At 40.8% G+C, this 19,453-nt stretch overlaps 1 protein-coding gene across 1 annotated transcript; it reads right to left on the bottom strand.

Moving 5' to 3' along the window:
* Window positions 1-881: 881 nt before the first annotated feature.
* si:ch211-132e22.4 (G-protein coupled receptor 4) lies at window positions 882-12,156 on the bottom strand. Its single transcript, XM_061228697.1, has 2 exons — window positions 11,504-12,156; window positions 882-933 (listed from the first exon to the last, which is right to left on the bottom strand). Exons 1-2 carry the CDS (start codon window positions 12,154-12,156, stop codon window positions 882-884), a joined length of 705 nt encoding a protein of 234 aa, XP_061084681.1.
* Between the last annotated feature and the right edge of the window lie 7,297 nt (window positions 12,157-19,453).

The following is a 19,453-nucleotide window of genomic DNA, read 5'->3' as shown; positions in this document are numbered from 1 at the left end:
GTAATATTTTCACTAAGAACAGTGGGGATATCTCTGTTCTCCCTGTGAGTTTTCCGTCTCTTAGTCAAAATATACAGTAGGGGGTCAGCTAGGGGGCTAAGGAACATAAATGTAAAAGAAAAAATTAAAAATATATATGAATCCTGGAAAGATAAAGTCATACCAAGCATCCATAATATAGTTGGACAGAACAGGGCTATATATATGAGCAGGATAAGTGCCAGTGTAGCCAGAATCCTTTTCTTTTCTTTGTGTGGGACAGAGATGGAGTGAGAGAGGGCTCTGCATATGGCTCTCAGGACGAATAGAAGAAGTAGCAATGGGATTATTATAAAGGAGGTATATAAGGCAAATGTAATATGTTTGTTTAAAAACAAACTGAAAGCAACACCTATTGAGAAGAGCACCACAGATGGCCAGACAGCCAGTGAAATGAGTATGGAGTGTTTGATAGTGTGGTGACATCGATACCACAATGGATGCACAACCAGGAGGTATCTCTCCAGCGCAATACACACCATGAACCCAATACTGGCAAATATACCCAACATGAACAGACTTAAAGCATATATCTCAGTACGGGGTGAAGGATACATTAACTTGCCTGACAATTCAAAAAACATTCTACTAATGATCTGGATGAAATCTGAAATGAGGAGGTTTATGATATAAACGGGTATGACATAGCCAGCCTTGACCTGATGAGAAAGGACAAAAACAGCACAGCAGAGAACTGGCAGCTCAATGCTTATAGTTACAATGTCAATCACGGTCAGCAAACGCTCAATGCCAAAAAATCCCTGGCTATAAGTCACATTCGTCATTTCCCCCGGACGCACACGTGTTGAATTAAAGTAGTCCATGGTGTCCAGGTCAGCTGTTCAGTTTGACATTTGTGATTCTTCACTTCCTGAGACCTTCACAAGGGCCACTCTAAAGAGAGACAAGAGAGGCGTTAAAAAGGTATCACTTTTGAACAGGTCAAGCGTCCGTCTGTGCAGACATTTGTATGTCTACGTAGTATGTGCATTATTTCTGCCTGCATGTACATAGTAGTGTAAGCCAGTCATAAGGAACATTTGGTCTCATGCGCTGGTCAGCTTGCTGACTTCCCCCTCCTGGAGCATTGTTAGCCCCCACCATTGGCACACATGCCTGTGGGGGAGAGCTAGAGAAGGATTTTCTCACATTCCAGAACAGGAATATTGGAGATGGTATAAAGATGTTTCATGATAATCCCAGGTCAGAATATAGTGATGTTTGGTGTTATTCTGATTGGTTCAGTGCGACTGGTGTAATGGTCTAGTTTTTGTAACAGTCTACCTTTGATATCACAACCATTCAGGAGCCGAGGGGAAACTGGGCAAAAGCTGTCTCTGTAGAAGCCAGGTGTTTTAGCCCCCTGCCGGGTGGGCCTGGCTGTAAATTATAGATGGGTGACTCACTTTTTAGAACTAAGGCCTGGATTTCGGAGATAAGGAGAAGAAACCAAACAGTCTGGGATGTCTCCTTTCCTTTCATTCACCCAAATCAGGTTTATCCAAAAGGTATATTACCATGAGAGGCACAAAGACATATTTACAGCATAATGCAGTTATCATGAAAACTCCCAACTACAGCATTCATAGATATGATGGGGCGGCCTGTAGCATAGTGGTTAAGGTCAGGAAGGGCTGCCATCTGTGAAGAGCCTGTGAGCTGGGGGTTGACTCTGCCATTTGTGAGGTGGGGGTTCTGGTGGGTGTCAAAAGGGACAAAGGACAATACTGTTTGTAGTACCTTTTGAGGAGTTCCAGACCAGTGACGCCAAGAAGATAAAGGAGAGATATATGGTGGGTGGATGAGCGGTTCCCGGGCAATTAGGCCATGTGGGCCATTAAAACTCCCGGGAAAGGAATGTGCCTAACATCTTATGGCCCCACACCTGGTCACTTCCAGGGGGAAAGACTCCGGGCAGTACCACAGTGCCCTCCTTTGGGCACTGCTGTCATTACCCCAGGGACTACTCTCTTGAATGAAAACCTCAAAACTGTTGTTTAGATGGTCAATAGACCCGGTACAATATTGTAAACATTGCCCATGTGATCCTTGTTGTATTGCAATATGCCCATTGTAGTAATAACATGAATTACATGTAAAATGGATACACAGGAGGGAGGTTTCATGATAACTGCACCATAACAAAACATTAGGATAATCTGTTTGGTATGGATGTGATCCAGTAAAGTCAAGGAATCAGATGAGATACATTTCATACCAAATGGATTTTAATAAACCATAGTTTCAATAACTCAAGGGAAAACCTACACGTCCTCTCCTGGTAATCATCTCATTTTCCCTACTCAACAACCCCCAACGGTGGGGGTCTAAATTCCAGATTTGACCACCCCTCCAGGTTGATTTATGGCACTGCCGCCTGGTTTCAAATGTATGATTTGGCATAAAAGCAAGGGAGACAGACCAATCGGGGAAGATCGTATTCGACTTCCCACACAACATGTCTTGGGTATGTATGTATGTATGTGTAGCAGTGGAAGATCGCACTCGATTTCCCACACTGTGCATACTTTGTATATGTGTGTAGCGAAAGCAGGCTGGGTAAGATTTCACTCTATTCTTTTTATCTTTAATTTGTCTATTGACTGTAATTGACTGTTTTATTCTACGCTAACTGCCTACCCGTCTGGAAATAAATTATTTTGTTTGTAACTTGCATGATCTCCATGACTCTAATTGATCTTGTACCTTTTCAGCCTAAATTACAACTGAATATTGAGGGGGACAATGGGGACCAAGGACTGACCGATCGGCAGTCCCGTGGTACAGGTGATAGTTCTAAGCTGTGAGGCCAGCAAGTTTCTGCCACCGTAAAGGGTCGGCTATGCAAGGCTCTTGTGGTTTGACGTGAAGGGAACCCATGGGCGTTAATGCGCCGGTTCCTGTCGAACTATCTCTAAGGAGCCCAGTTAATGCTACGCCGACCTGGGCTCACAACTATCATGACTGTGTTGCATGTATTGTGTTGACTGGACCCTCAGCCTCTGAGTTCTACACCGAACTGAGAGCTTGGTACCCATGTGATAGTTCTAAGCTGTGAGGCCAGCAAGTTTCGGCCAACGTAAAGGGTCGGTTAGGCATGGCTCTTGTGATTGGACGCGAAGGGAACCCATGGGCGTTAATGCGCCGGTTCCTGTCGAATTAGCTCTAAGGAGCCCAGTTAATGCTGCGCCGACCTGGGCTCGCAACTATCATGACAGTGTTGCATGTATTGTGTTGACTGGACCCTCAGCCTCTGAGTTCTACACCGAACTGAGATATTCAGCAATAATGTTAAATCGCGAGAACATATATTGAGTAATAGTGGCGCAGGTACGAGTCGAGTGTAATCACTCCCGAGGTTCGCGTAAATTCCAAACCCAAATTTCTAAATTATATATTTTAAATGGAGTCAGATAAACGAGTGGAACGAGAGTAACCACTAAGCTTTCAAAACAGCCCCGTTTACGAACGGAGAATATTAGGAATATTACTGATCTGTTTCAGGCCAGTTGTAAGCGGGATATGGGGCAGGTCAATCCATATCCGACCCGTGGCAACAGACCCAGTATATTCCTAAACATAATTGTGCTCTGTTCGTGTGCGGAGTTTGATAATTAAAATCTTTCATTCAACAGCCAGGAAAGAACACGTCGTCCCTTCACCTCCAGCTATTCCCTCATTGGTCTAGCTGTGCAGGTTCTACAGTAGTAACCAACGAGCAAAAGATTATCCAGATTGTTTTGCGTCAACATTCATTTTTAACAAGTACATTTTTATTTTAAATCTAAATACATTTTTCCTTTTTCATTAATTTTTCTTTTAAGAAAGTAACATTACATTATGTTGACAAAAGAAAAACTATTGTGACATTGATGTTATGTTCACTCAAGTTACTTGGCTTGAAGTTTTTCATTGTCTCTTGGAAGGGTGAGGACAGAGATGAATTATCAGGACAACAAAAGGCTCCTGTATGCTGAAGGTACTATACGCAAAAATGAGATGGATTAAAGAGACATTATTCTTTCATCCAAGCTGGTCATTTAATAAAGACATATTTTCTGCCTACTCCTGGGTTGTGCTTGGTTGTTTGGTCTGGGCACCTGATAATGTTCATGTTCATACTAAGGCCAGTTATACCAACATCGGTTTTCTTTCTTTTCATGAAACTATTTTCTTTCCTTGTCCATACTGAGTTGTCCAAATTAGATGAATACATGCTTCTGCCATGGGGCAAACACACCTGTGCTAATTGCCTTATTGATGTTGTTCCTACAGCTGTCAGCTCTGTGTGGCGGAGTGGCATTTGCCTCCGGGTTACACTTACTAAGTAAAAACTTAGAGCTTCAAACAAAAAGCAAGTCATCCCATTCCCATAACTTTCCCATAAAACATTATTGTATCACACGCACACACACTCACACACACACACACATACACACACACACAACCAGAGGGAGAGATCTGTCTGCATCATTACAGCATAACTGAGACGTAATTAGCAACTCCAAAGTTAGTTGTGTTTTGTGCGCTTATAGTTATCTGTAATCTTGAACCACCATCTGAACCATCCATTTCCAGCATGAAAATCATTTGTTGGAGTTAGCTTGCCTGCTCATCCAAAGTGACCTGGTGGCAAGCTAGTAACAACCAATTTTGTGTTCTGACTTTTAAAAATTACATGAATAAAACAATGAAGACCCATTATTAATTAACCAGAAGAAATATGCACCCATGAACATTTGAAATAAGGAATAATAATCAGTGCAGTTATATGAGAGACATGACAGTCACCTTTAAGTATGAATCGTGAAGTTGAGAATATGCTTGATGGAGCTTTGGCAGGTACACGTTTGCCTGTTTCCTCAGAACTGCACAGATCACAGAGAGAGAGAGGCATGTACATTTCACTCATTTCTCTATTTCATTTTAACCGAATAAAAAATAAACTACAACCAAATACTGAATTAGTATATTACAATATCAAGTGAACAGCGTATATTTAAAAAAAGTTTGAAAAACAGTACAAATAGAGATGGTCTTTTGTCCCGAATCAACCGAACCCAGCTAATTCCCGAACCCAGATTCACTCTCAGAAAGCAACCATGAACTTACCAAAAGAAGTTCTTTGGACAGAGCACCTTCTTCAGTTTCTCTGATGCTTGACTAACTGTTCAAGGAACTTGGCTAACACTGACGCATACTCTAGTAATAGTCATATATAAATGAACTTGGTTAGCTCAGAGACACATACACAATAGAAGAAGAGACACGCCTCTTTGTATCAAAAGTGTTTCTGGAATAGAGTTCAGGGAATCATACTATCAAAGTTAAAGTATTTAATCTATAAGTAATCATTTTAATAATTAAATTACCAACTGACCCATCTTCTCATTCACAAGGTTTCAATAACTTATTTAGAAATGATGTTGATAGTGATGAAAGAGGGATTATTTGCATATATTATTATGTAGTATATATAATTAATTTTACCTTGTGACTGGTGACTGGTAGACACAAAAGTTTATCACACTCTAAATGCCAGAATTCTATGCAAAACAAAGTGCCGATTTTTCTTAGTGTCCAGTAGGGTGAATCCACAAGTATCTTGATACAAGATACTACTTATGTAAAAAAAATGAATTCACCTTACTGGACACTTTGGGTCTCATTCATGAAACGTTAGTAAGTCTATGTGCAGATTTGCACATAAACGTCCACGCTACTAAAAACCTACTTCGGATTCATGAACGCCGCGGGAAACTCAGATCTGATCGTAAACTCGTGTGTATGATCATGAATGCCAATCCATCGTAAAGTGAAAGCGCGCTCCCGGTAATCAGCAATTAGCATAAATCCACGCCCATGAATAGACAATGATTACCATATAAGGAGGTGTAGACGCATCCAGTCGACCTGTCAGTCATCATGGCGCAAACAAAGAGAGAGAAAGAAAAAAAACTTTTCTGAAGCGGAGATCGAAATCATTTTGGGTGAAGTGGAGTCAAGAAAAAATATTTTCTTTTCTTCTATCAGTAGTGGTGTTGTGTCAGGGACAGGCAAAGCGAAGGCCTGGAACATTGACAGATGCTGTTAATGTTGCCTCTGTAGACAATAGAACCATATCCGAGGTGAAACGTAAATGGTTTGACATGAAACTGGAGTCAAAGAAACGCATAAGCGCACACAAAAAACATGCATCAGCCACAGGAGGAGGAGGCTCACAGGCACAAATATCACCTGCTGACGAGCGCATCACTGGCATTATTGGGGAGACCTCTCTGTCAGGAATTATACCTGACGGAGACACCGACATGCCTCCACTGGAGACAACATCAAACCCAGATGGTAAGGTGATAATTGTTGTATCATAATACATTCTGAAAACCATCACTGATAGCTGAGTGGTTAGTATAGTTTAACCTAGGTCGTACAGTCCCACCAAACAAACAACATTTATGGGGGTTTCTCTTCGGATTGAATGAAGTGGAAACGGGAAACCAGTAATGTTATATTGTGCGATATGGTGCGTAATGGATATCAGTGTCGGAATGTAGAGCTATTTAACATTCATTTCAAGAAAGGATACGGATAACATATAGCCCACTGCAGTTTTGAATGCATCGTCTTCAAATTATTTGAATCTTAATAGCCTAAAGCTCTGTTTTATACTGTACAGCTCCAAACAACTCTTCAAGGGTTCTGAATTTCTGTATGTTTACACTAGGACTCGGAACTGTACTGTCCTCTCAGGTCCACTTTTGCACGTGTTCTTGTGTTTGATTTGCACTTTGTTGTACGTCGCTCTGGATAAGAGCGTCTGCTAAATGCCACGTAATGTAACGTAATGTAAAAATAAGTCAGTCTGCAGCAAACGTAAATTAAACATTTTTCAAATAAGATTTATTTAATGTTTCTTTCAAATGAAAAAAGAGCCACACATAAAACGAAAAAAAACAAACGTTGTCTCCTATTTCTAGCTGGCGAGTGCTTCTCCCATGATGTGGCTCCACCACCTGCTGCCACTGCTGCTGCTCCTGCTGCACCCAGGTACCGAGGCCGAAGAGGTGATCCGGCTGTCCTTACGGATGACGTCCTGAGGAATCAAGAAAGTCTACTTACAGCAGTCAACCAAATCAACACGTCCCTCCAAGAAATTAACACCAGCTTGAAGGAAATCTGCAAGGCACTTTTGCGTCCTCCACAATAAAGTGTTATGTTGTCAGTATTGTGTGATGTCTGTGTTTTTACTACAAGATAATCAAGATACTCTCTTTTACTCTGATAATTAAATATAGCCTATTTGTATACATTTTAAAGAGCATGACATGAAAATGAACTGAGGTAGCCTACTGAAACAGGATGTTGTATATAAATATAAAACAAAATACAAATGAAACTAACTTTTTGCAAAGCTTGTCGGCCTAAAATGTGCACAGCTTATTCAGTCTTAGCAACACTTACCTTAAAATTGCTCTACAAGTCGCTGGCGTGTCTGTAATGCAGCCGCATTTCGAGGCCCAAGAGCTGGTTCCGGAGGCAGTCATTCCTCTGCATTGGGGACTTCAGGCAAGGGAAGGCCCTGTTTAATGGCCACATTGTGCAGGACACAGCAGGCTAATATTATTTTGCACACCTTCCCAGGTGCATAAAGAAGGGTACCACCTTTATTATCCAGGCAGATCCATCTTGCCTTCAAGACCCCGTTTGTGCGCTCCACAATGGCCTGAGTAGCAGCGTGTGCCTCATTGTATGCCAGCTCCTGTGGTGTCTGCTTGGTCAGTGGGGTCATAAGCCACGGCGTCAGTGGGTAACCCCTATCCCCTATGGATATAGAAGGGTAAGTCCATATATAAAACACACATGCAATTGTATAGGCAGGCTATATTCTTACCAATGAGCCAGCCGTTCCTCACAGCTCCATCCTCCAAATGCGTGCCAACTGCACTATTACGCAGGATAAATGCATTTTTTCCGGTTTATGTAAGCAAATGCATCAAAGAATGTGTAATCTATTGAGTCGATTTACATAGATAATTCACAATCATGAACCTAATCTGGATCTTAAACCTGCTAATTGCCAACTAATTTAACTAAATGTGTTATATTTTTAATTGTTTGTCATGTTCATATCACGTGTTTCAAAGGCATCTGCGTATTGTTTACATAACAGCGCAATATGAATTAAAATGTAAATTTCCAATAGTGACAAGCATTATTTATGTGCATTCTTGAATTTACACAAGCACTACGCGTGGACAGTAGCAGGTGTAGATTTTGTTAGTAGCTACGAAAAGATCGGAACCCTTTGTGTTTCACAATAGCACAGAGGTCTGTTTCGTGGAATACAGTGAATACTATAGCTCTGCTTCCTGTAATAATATGCATACTGTAGCTCTGTTTTGTGTAATATTATGAATATAAATAAATAGTATAGCTCTGTTTCCTGTAAAATACTGCACACCGTAGCAGTTCCCTATATGTAATATGCTGCAAATTGTAGTTCAATTTCCTGTATGTAATATATTGGAAACTTAGGCTCTGCTTCCAATAGACTTCTGTAATATACAGTACTGTGCTAAGATTTTAGGCAGGTGTGTGCAAGTATACCAAAAATAATTGATGCTGTTTTGAAGGCAAAGGGTGATCACACCGAATATTGATTTGATGTAGATTTTTCACGCCTGCCCAAAACTTTTGGATATGACTGTACTTCTGTTTCCTGTATGCAATAAACAGCATCCTGTACCTGTATGTAATACACTGCATCCTGTACCTATTTCCTGTATGTAATACACTGCTGACTGTAGCTCTGTTTCCTGTATGTAATACACTGCATCCTGTACCTGTTTCCTGTATGCAATACACTGCATCCCGTACCTGTTTCTTGTATATAATACACTACATCCTGTACCTGTTTCCTGTATGTAATACACTGCACCCTGTACCTGTTTCCTCTATGTAATACACTGCACCCTGTACCTGTTTCTTGTATATAATACACTACATCCTGTACCTGTTTCCTGTATGTAATACAGTGCACCCTGTACCTGTTTCCTGTATGTAATACACTGCTTACTTTAGCTGTTTCCTGTATGTAATACACTGCATCCTGTACCTGTTTCCTGTATGTAATACGCTGCAGCCTGTACCTGTTTTCTGTATGTAATACACTGCATCCTGTACCTGTTTCCTGTGTGTAATACAGTGCACCCTGTAGCTCTGTTTCCTGTTTGTAATACACTGCACCCTGTAGCTGTTTCCTGTGTGTAATACAGTGCATCCTGTACCTGTTTCCTGTATGTAATATGCTGCTTACTTTAGCTGTTTCCTGTATGTAATACACAACTTACTTTAGCTGTTTCCTGTATGTAATACACAACTTACTTTAGCTGTTTCCTGTATGTAATACACAACTTACTTTAGCTGTTTCCTGTATGTAATATGCTGCTTACTTTAGCTGTTTCCTGTCGTATTTTGGATGCTGCATACTTTCCATTGAGCCATTCTTTGTCATACACTGATGAAGACCCTGTGTGGTCACAACAGGTTGGTTTTTTAAAACTTTTATCAATAGATTTAACATTCTGAAGCTTCAAGTAAGTCAAACATTTATTATTCTTTGGCGACTCCTCCTGAAACTAATTTTTCTTATTTTGGATTGTGAGCTCCTGCTGTTATGAAACACTTAACAAGTGGGAGCACAGTTTCAAAGTGAAATGAATTATCAGGACAACAAAACGCTCCTGTATGCTGAAGGTAGTATACACAAAAATGAGATGCATGAAGAGAGATTATTCTTTCATCCACACACATGTGCTGATGCAGGCTTACACAGATTTGTGTTGAATTATTTCTTTCACTTTTTCATTTTCATGCAAAAAATAGAAACAAGATTTCTAACAGAATATATACATGGTATGTTTTTCACACTCCATGCTCCCCTGTCATAGCATTTTCTGTTTCCTGCCTGGTTATTTGTGTCTCTTGTCCTAGTTCACTTGCAAAGAGTTATAATATCGCTTGTCAGATTAGCTGAAAATAAGATATCCAGACTCTGGTGATAGGTCAAAGACATCAGGAAGTCATGGTATACAACAATGAGTCAAGCTGGAGTGGTTCACCCCCATGCAGAGATAAGATCAGCCAAATATACAACACCAAAGACATCAAAATGAGACATTATACATTTGTGATGTTTTGGAACAAAGGGACATTTTTCATTTTGATGCTCATGTTATTAATACATTTCCAAGTTTTGCAAGACATGTTGTTTCACAGTCATTCGGGGAGGAAAAATGATACTAATTCAATGATGATCCAATAAACAAAACATCAAAAATAAAGGAATTAGACTTTAGTGAGCCTGTGGACAAAGTGAAATGGTAGGCTACAGTGTTTTTATTAGAAGAATGAAAGCAGCTGAATATTTTATAAAGCATCCTAAAACAAAGCAGAGGCATTGAATTTGTCTGTGTGAAAACTTGGATGAACAAAAACAGATATCTGTTACAGTATAATATAAATTATAATGGCTTAAGGCTGCTGATACAAGTACCATTCAGTATGCACATATGGTCCCAAATAATACATGAACCTGTCCGTGGAAAGTATAATCTTTGTCTAAAGTTTACTGTAATTACACATATAATATCATATAATATTATGTAATGTATGATATAATACATGGAATTACATTTATTGCTTTATTAGAAGATATCGTGCATGACTGACAGGCAAGTGGAGAAATAACAACTTTTATATTTTGCACAATTCTGAAACCAATATCTTACCAGAGCTAGATTAATCATTTTTTTAAATATGAATAACAGTCATATAACATCAACATCCTTGCCTATGATTACATACCATAATGACATTTCTGGGACATACTATTCAGAAGCAATTTGACCATTATTACCGGGAGTGAAATGTTGTGGAACGCTGTTCCCTCACAATACCCCCATACACACCTTCCAGAGTGGTTTCATTAAGGCCAGGATAAAGTCTAACATCTTCCACCCCTGGCCCAAACAATCACCAAGCATGATAAACTTTATATATAAAGTTCTGGAGCACTGAGAGCAAAGCAGACATTCACTTCCTTCATCACTGAAACAACTGGAGGCTCCAATATCCAAATACACAGTTCTGAACATGTGTGACAGCATTTGAAGAGGGACTGAATCTGTTCTGAAGACAATGGGGAGAGCTGACTCCTTATCACTTTATATTCAGATATTGTTTGGTGTTCCCAGTATTTTATATTTCCTGTTGTGAAAACATGATCTATAGACTGGTAATATTTTCACTAAGAGCAGTGGAGGTATCTCTGTTCGCCCTGTGAGTTTGGCGTCTCTTAGTCAAAATATACAGTAGGGGGTCAGCTAGGGGGCTAAGGAAGATAAATGCATGAGAAACAATATACAATATATCAGAATCCTTGAAAGATGAAATGATATTAAACATCAATAATATACTTGGACAGAACATGACTATATATATGAGCAGGATAAGTGCCAGTGTACCCAGAATTCTTTTCTTTTCCTTGTGTGGGACAGAGATGGAGTGAGAGAGGGCTCTCCATATGGCTCCCAGGAAGAACAGAAGAAGGAGAAATGGGATTATGATGAATGCAAACAAAATACCACTGTCTGCCCAAAAACCGAAAACAAATCCTATTAAGAACAGCACCAGAGATAGCCAGACAGCCAGTGAAAGGAGTATGGAGTGTTTGATAGTGTGGTGACATCGATACCACAATGGATGCACGACCAGGAGGTATCTCTCCAGCGCAATACACACCATGAACCCAATACTGGCAAATATACCCAACATGAACAGAAATCTACCAAATTCATGAGGATAAAATTCTGGTAATATTAAAATCATTGACAAGTCATAAAAAATTCTACCAATGATCTGAATGAAATCTGAAATGAGGAGGTTTATGACATAAACGGGTATGACATAGCCAGTCTTGACCTGATGATAAAGAACAAAAACAGCCCAGCAGAGAACTGGCAGCTCAATGCTTATAGTTACAATGTCAATCACAGTCAATGGATTACAGCAAAGGAATGATGCAAAATTGTCCAGGCTGTAATTGAAGTCAGTCATTTCCCCCGGAGGCACACGTGTTGAATTAAAGTAGTCCATGGTGTCCAGGTCAGCTGTTCAGTTTGACATTTGTGACCTTCACAGAGGCTACTCTAAAGAGAGACAAGAGAGGCGTTAAAAAGGTGTCACTTTTGAACAGGTCATGCGTCCGTCTGTGCAGACATGTGTATGTCTACGTAATATGTGCATTATTTCTGCCTGCAGGTACACAGTAGTAACCAATGAGCAAAAGATTATCCAGATTGTTTTGCGTCAACATTCATTTTTAACGTGTACATTTTAATTTTAAATCTAAATACATTTTTCCTTATTCATAATTTTATATATAAAGTAACATTACATTATGTTGACAAAAGATAAACTATTGTGACATTGATGTTATGTTCACTCAAGTTACTTGGCTTGAAGTTTTTCATTATCTCTTGGAATAGTGAGAACAGAGATGAATTATCAGGACAACAAAAGGCTCCTGTATGCGGAAGGTACTATACACAGAAATGAGATGGATTAAAGATAGATTATTCTTTCATCCACACATATGCTGACACAGGTTTACATAGATTTCTGTTGAATTATTTCTTTTTCACTTATTTTGAGGTGAATAAATACAAGTTTTCTCAAAGAATATATACATAATATGTTTTTCACACTCCATACTCCCCTGCCATAGCAGTTTCTGGTTATTCGTGTCTCTTGTCCTATTTTGCTTTCCATAGTCATTACTTCACCTGTGTCTCACTACCTGTTTCCCTGCACCCGCACCTGTTAGTCATTTCAGTTAATTTGTCTGTGTATCTGTATACCCACCTGTTTGCCTAGTTTCTTTGCCAGATTGTTTTGTGTCTTGACCGTACTTTCCAGTGTTTTTCTGCCTCCCTGCTCTGTGTTCCAACTCCATGTGTGTGCCTACTGGTTTTGGATTTGCCTTCTTGGCCAACCTTTGCTTGGCCTTTTGGATTTTGATTCTGGGATTATGTTTTGTACCGTTGGCTGTTTGGACTGCCTTCCTGTGTTTGGATTTTTGCTCGTTATTTCGACTACAAACTTGATTTTCTCTGTTGCACGTGTTTGCCTGCATTCGACCCCATGCCTGCCTGATCTGCCTGTCATTTAATAAAGACATCTTTTCTGCCTACTCCTGGGTTGTGCTTGGTACTTTGGTCTGGGCACTTGATAATGTTCATGTTATGAGAAAATAAAAACACACCTGTGCTAATTGCCTTATTGATGTAGTACACACACACACACACTACCGGAGGGAGAGCTCTGCCAGCTTGATAACAGCATAACTGAGACATAATTAGCAACTCTAAAGTCAGCTGTGTTATAGTTGTCTGTACTCTTGAACCACCATCGGAACCATCCATTTCCAGCATGAAAATCATTTGTTGGAGTTAGCTTGCCTGCTCATACAAAGTGACCTGGTGGCAAGCTAGTAACAACCAATTTTGTGTTCTACCTTTAAATTGAAGTTGATGGACATTTGCCTGACCAGCACCTGCAGTGTCTGTTGCAGCTAGCACTCGTGTTGCTTTCAAACAATCTTCATGACCAAACTGTCCACACAAAAAAATGACATGAATAAAACAATGAAGACTCCCAGGCTTCCCATTATTAATTAACCAGAAGAAATATGCACCCATGAACATTTGAAATAAGGAATAATAATCAGTGCAGTTATTTGAGACATGACAGTCACCTTTAAGTATGAAGTGTGAAGTTGAGAATTGGCTTGATGGAGCTTTGGCAGTTACACGTTTGCCCGTTTCCTCAGAACTGCACAGATCACTGAGAGAGAGAGGCATGTGCATTTCACTCATTTTTCAATTTCATTTTAACCCAATAAAAAAGAAACTACAACAAAATACTGAAATTAGTATATTACAATATCAAGTGAACAGCGTATATTAAAAAAAAGTTTGAAAAACAGTACAAATAGAGATCAAACCAATCAACCAAACCCAGCTCATTCTCAAACCCAGATTCACTCTCGGAAAGCAACCATGAACTTACCAAAAGAAGCTCTTTGGACAAAGCACCTTCTTCAGTTTCTCTGACGCTTGACTAACTGTTCAAGGAACTTGGCTAACACTGATGCATACTCTAGTAATAGTCATATATAAACTTGGTTAGCTCAGAGACACATCTACATATAGAGCATGCACATCTACACAATAGAAGAAGAGACACGCCTCTTTGTATCAAAACCTTTTCTGGAACAGAGCTCAGGGAATCATACTATCAAAGTTTAAGTATTTAATCTATAAGTAATCATTTTAATAATTAAATTACCAATTGACCCGTCTTCTCATTTACAAGGTTTCAATAACTTATTTAGAAATGATGTTGATAGTGATGCAAAACGTTATCAGAGGAAAGATTTGCATATATTAAGCGGTTGGCATTTATATAGCACCATTATCGAAAGCGCTGTACAATTCAGCCATTCATACACACACTCACACACCAACGGAGATTAGCGGCCATGCAAGGCACCGACCAGCTCGTCAGGAGCATTTGGGGGTTAGGTGTCTTGCTCAGGGACACTTCGACACAGCCCGGGCGGGGGATCAAACCGGCACCTCTCCGACTGCCAGTCGACTGCTCTTACTGCCTGAGCCATGGGACCCCCTACTATTATGTAGTATATATATAAATCCTTCATTTTACCTTGTGACTGGTGACTGGTGACTGGTAGTCACAAAAGTTTGTTATCACACTCTAAATGCCAGAATTCCATGCAAAACAAAGTGCCTATTTTTCTTAGTGTCCAGTAAGGTGAATTCATGATTTCCACAAGTATCTTGATACAAGATACTACTTATGTAAAAAAATGAATTTACCTCACTGGACACTTTGTGCTTCACAATAGCACATAGCATAGAAGAACAACAGCACTTTTTTAACATCAAATAGAAGTATCAGTATTGCATTACATTTCATTACATTCCAAGGCATTTAGCAGACGCTCTTATCCAGAGCGATGTACACCGAAGTGCAGATCAAACACAAGTACAAGTGCGAAGAGGACCTGAGAGGACAGTACTGTTCCGAGTTGCTTCAACTGTTATGTTCTGCTGTGACAGAAATTTAATGTATTATATATTTGATCTGTATTTCAGTATGGTATGGACTTGTTTGCTATCATATTAATCTTGTTGCTAATCCATACCATCTTAAAAATAATTAAACAAACAGGCTGAGGAGAAAACTTGAAAAAGTGTTTGTCTCTCATACTGTATGGTATATTCTGTAGCTCTGTTTCTTGTATGCAATAGGTTGTACTGTATACTGTATGTCTGTTTCGTGGAATAAAGTGAATACTATAGCTCTGTTTCCTGTAATAATATGCATACTGTTGCTCTGTTTTGTGTAATATTATGAATATAAATAAATAGAATAGCTCTATTTGCTGTAAAATACTGCACACTGTAACAGTTCCCTATATGTAATATGCTGCATATTGTAGTTCAATTTCCTGTATATAACATATTGGAAACTTAGGCTCTGCTTCCTATAGACTTCTGTAATATACAGTACTGTGCAAAAGTTTGAGGCAGGTGTGAAAAAATGATGTAAAGTATGAATGCTTTCAAAAATATAAATGTTAATAGTTTATTTTTAGCACTTAACAAAATGCAAAGTGTGTGAACAGAAGAAAAATCTAAATCAAATCAATATTTGTTGTGACCACCCTTTTCCGTCAAACCAGCATCCATTCTTCTAGGTACACTTGCACAAAGTCAGGGAAATTGTAGGCATATAGACAGGTGTATGATAATAATAATAATAATAATAATGCATTTTATTTGTAGTGCACTTTACATTTGGAGACCAAATCTCAAAGTGCTACAGGGTAAAAACAGGGAAAAAACACCCAATGGCATGTATAAAATGTAAAAACTAAGAAAAAGCTTTGGTAAACAGGTAGGTTTTAAGCCCTCTTTTAAAAGCATCAGTGGTCTGTGGTGCTCTCAGGTAGTCAGGGAGGGCATTCCACAGGCGGGGAGCAGCCGAGCAGAAGGCTCGGTCGCCCATGGTGCAGAGCTTGGTCTTGTGGGGACGGAGGCAGTTGGTGTTGGCAGAGCGAAGGTTTCGAGTGGAGGGTTCTGGGGTGAGGAGTTCTTTGAGATAGGGGGGGGCATTTCCATAGATGCACTGATGGGTCAGAAGGGATATTTTGTATTCAGTCCGGGAGGTGATGGGGAGCCAGTGAAGTGAGTGGAGGATCGGTGTGATGTGGTCGTACTTACGCACTCTCATCAGGATCCTAGCAGCGCTGTTCTGGATGTATTGGAGCCTCAGGAGGCTCTTGCTAGGGATCCCGATGAGAAGTGCGTTACAGTAATCCAGCCTGGAGGAGACAAAGGCGTGGACAAGTTTTTCTGCATCTGGGAGAGTGAGTGTGGGACGGAGTTTGGCAATGTTCCTGAGGTGAAAAAAGGAGGTTTTGCACAGGTGTTTAATGTGGGCCTCAAAGTTTAGGTGAGGGTCAATTTTCACACCCAGGTTGGTGACTATGGATGAGAGGGGAAGGACTTGACCGGAGAAAGAGATGCTGGTAATGGAGGATGAATGAACCTGGTGGGGGGTGCCAATTAGGATGGCTTCGGTTTTGGAGCTGTTGAGTTGTAGGAAGTTTGATTTCATCCACGCCTTTATCTCCTCCAGGCAGGTAGTGAGTGTGGATGATGGAGATGGTGACGGCGGAGCTGCAGAGGGGGGTGAGTCAGTCTTAAGGTACAGTTGTGTGTCATCAGCGTAGCAATGGAAGGAAATTCCATACTGGCTGATGACACGGCCGAGGGGGAGCAAGTAGAGGGTGAAGAGGACGGGGCCGACGACGGATCCTTGGGGGACGCCACAGGTGACAGGATGGGTCCGGGATTTTTTCCCTCCCAAAGAGACGTACCCGGTTCTGTCGGAGAGGTATGATTCGAACCAATTCAGAGCAAAGTCAGAGAGGCCGATGGAGTGTAGACGGTTAAGGAGGATGTGATGGTCAATAGTGTCAAATGCTGCGGTTAGGTCAAGCAGGATGAGGAGTGAAGGGGAGCCAGCATCAGCCGCCATCAACAGGTCATTAGTAACCCTGACAAGTGCTGTTTCAGTGCTGTGGGCGGTGCGGAAGCCAGACTGGAACTTCTCTGCAATGTTATTGAGTTGGAGATGGTCCTGGAGCTGTGCAGCTACCACTTTTTCCAGGACCTGCCGAGTACAAAGTGGGTTTTTTGAGGAGGGGTGTAATGATGGCAGTTTTTAGAACAGAGGGAACGTGGCCAGACTGGAGGGAAAGGTTTATGGTTTTGGTGATCAGGGGATTTATGGCACAAATGCTTGATTTAACCAGAGCGGTGGGAACGGGGTCCTGGGCACAGGTGGAGGATTTCATCGTATTGATGATGTCCTCAACCTCTCGCTGTGTGATGTTGGAGAAACAGCAGAGAGGCTGGGAGATCCCTGGCTGTGGGATGGCAGTGGGGGCAGGTGGAGTGGAGGGGCTGATGAGATGGGACCGGATGGTGTCGACTTTGTTTCTGAAAAAGGTAATGAAGTTATTGCACTGTTCCTCTGTGATGTCTGTGTGTGTGGGTAGGTTGAAACACAATCATTAACTGAAACAGAAAAAGCTGTGTAGGAGGGTTAAAACTGAGTGAGGAACAGCCAAATTCTGCTTCCAAGGTGAGGTTGCTGAAGACAGTTTAATGTCAGAAGTCATATACCATGGCATGACTGAGCACAGCACCAAGTCACAAGGTAGTTCTACTGCATCAGCAAGGTCTCGCCCAGGCAGAAATTTCTTGGCAGACAGGGGTTTCCAGATGTGCTGTCCAAGCTCTGTTGAAGAAGCACAAAGAAACAGGCAACGTTGAGGACCGTAGATGCAGTGGTCGGTCAAGAAAACTCGCTGGACAATTGGAAGATGTCCAGCAGTGCCAACAGCTCAAAATTGGCAGAAACCAGTGGGACCCAGATACACCCATCTACTGTGCGGAGAAGTCTGGTCAGATGTGGTCTTCATGGAAGAATTGCGGCCAAAAAGCCATACCTCCGATGTGGGAACAAGGCCAAGGGACGCAACTATGCACAAAAACACAGGAACTGGGGTGCAGAAAATGGCAGCAGGTTCTGAAATATTTGGCTGTAGCAGAAGGCAGTTTGTTCGCTGAAGGATTGGAGAGTGGTACAGGAATGAGTGTCGGCAGGAACAGTGAAGCATGGTGGAGGTTCCTTGCAAGTTTGGGGCTGCGTTTCTGCAAATGGAGTTGGGGATTTGCTCAGAATGAATGGTCTCCTCAATGCTGAGAAGTACAGGCAGATACTTATCCATCATGCAATACCATCAGGGAGGCATCTGTTTGGCCCCAACTTTATTCTGCAGCAGAACAACGACCCCAAACATAAAGCCAATGTCATTAAGAACTATCTTCAGCCTAACAAAGAACAAGGAGTCCTGGAAGTGATGGTATGGCCCCCACAGAGCCCTGATCTCAATATCATTGAGTCTGTCTGGGATTACATGAAGAGACAGAAGCATTTGAGGCTGCCTAAATCCACAGAAAAACTTCTCCAAGCTGTTTGGAACAACCTACCTGCCAAGGTCCTTCAAAACTGTGTGTATACCTAAAAGAATTGATGCTGTTTTGAAGGCCAAGGATGTTCACACCAAATATTGATTTGATTGAGATTTATCTTCTGTTCACACACTTTGCATGAAAATAAATGATAAACATTTCTATTTTTGAAAGCATTCTTACTTTACAGCATTTTTTCACACCCTTTGCCCAAAACCTTTGGACATTACTGTACTTCTGTTTCCTGTATGTAATACACTGCATCCTGTACCTGTTTCCTGTATGTAATAGACTGCTTACTTTAGCTGTTTCCTGTATGTAATACATTGCATCCTGTACCTGTTTCCTGTATGTAATACACTGCACCCTGTACCTGTTTCCTGTATGTAATACACTGCATACTGTACCTGTTTCCTGTATGTAATGCACTGCACCCTGTACCTGTTTCCTGTATGCAATACACTGCACCCTGTACCTGTTTCCTGTATGTAATATACTGCACCCTGTACCTGTTTCCTGTTTGTAATACACTGCTTACTGTCACTCTGTTTCCTGTGTGTAATACGCTGCTTACTTTAGCTGTTTCCTGTCATATATTGGATGCTGCATACTTCCCATTGAGCCATTCTTTGTCATACACTGATGAAGACCCTGTGTGGTCACAACAGGTTGGTTTTTATAAAACTTTTATCAATAGATTTAACATTCTGCCGCAAGCTTTG

This window comes from Conger conger, chromosome 18 (genome assembly GCF_963514075.1).
Source record: "Conger conger chromosome 18, fConCon1.1, whole genome shotgun sequence".
NCBI classification, from domain to species: Eukaryota; Metazoa; Chordata; class Actinopteri; order Anguilliformes; family Congridae; genus Conger; species Conger conger.
Note: the sequence above shows the minus strand (reverse complement) of the source record. Positions and strands in the feature narration are given on the sequence as shown.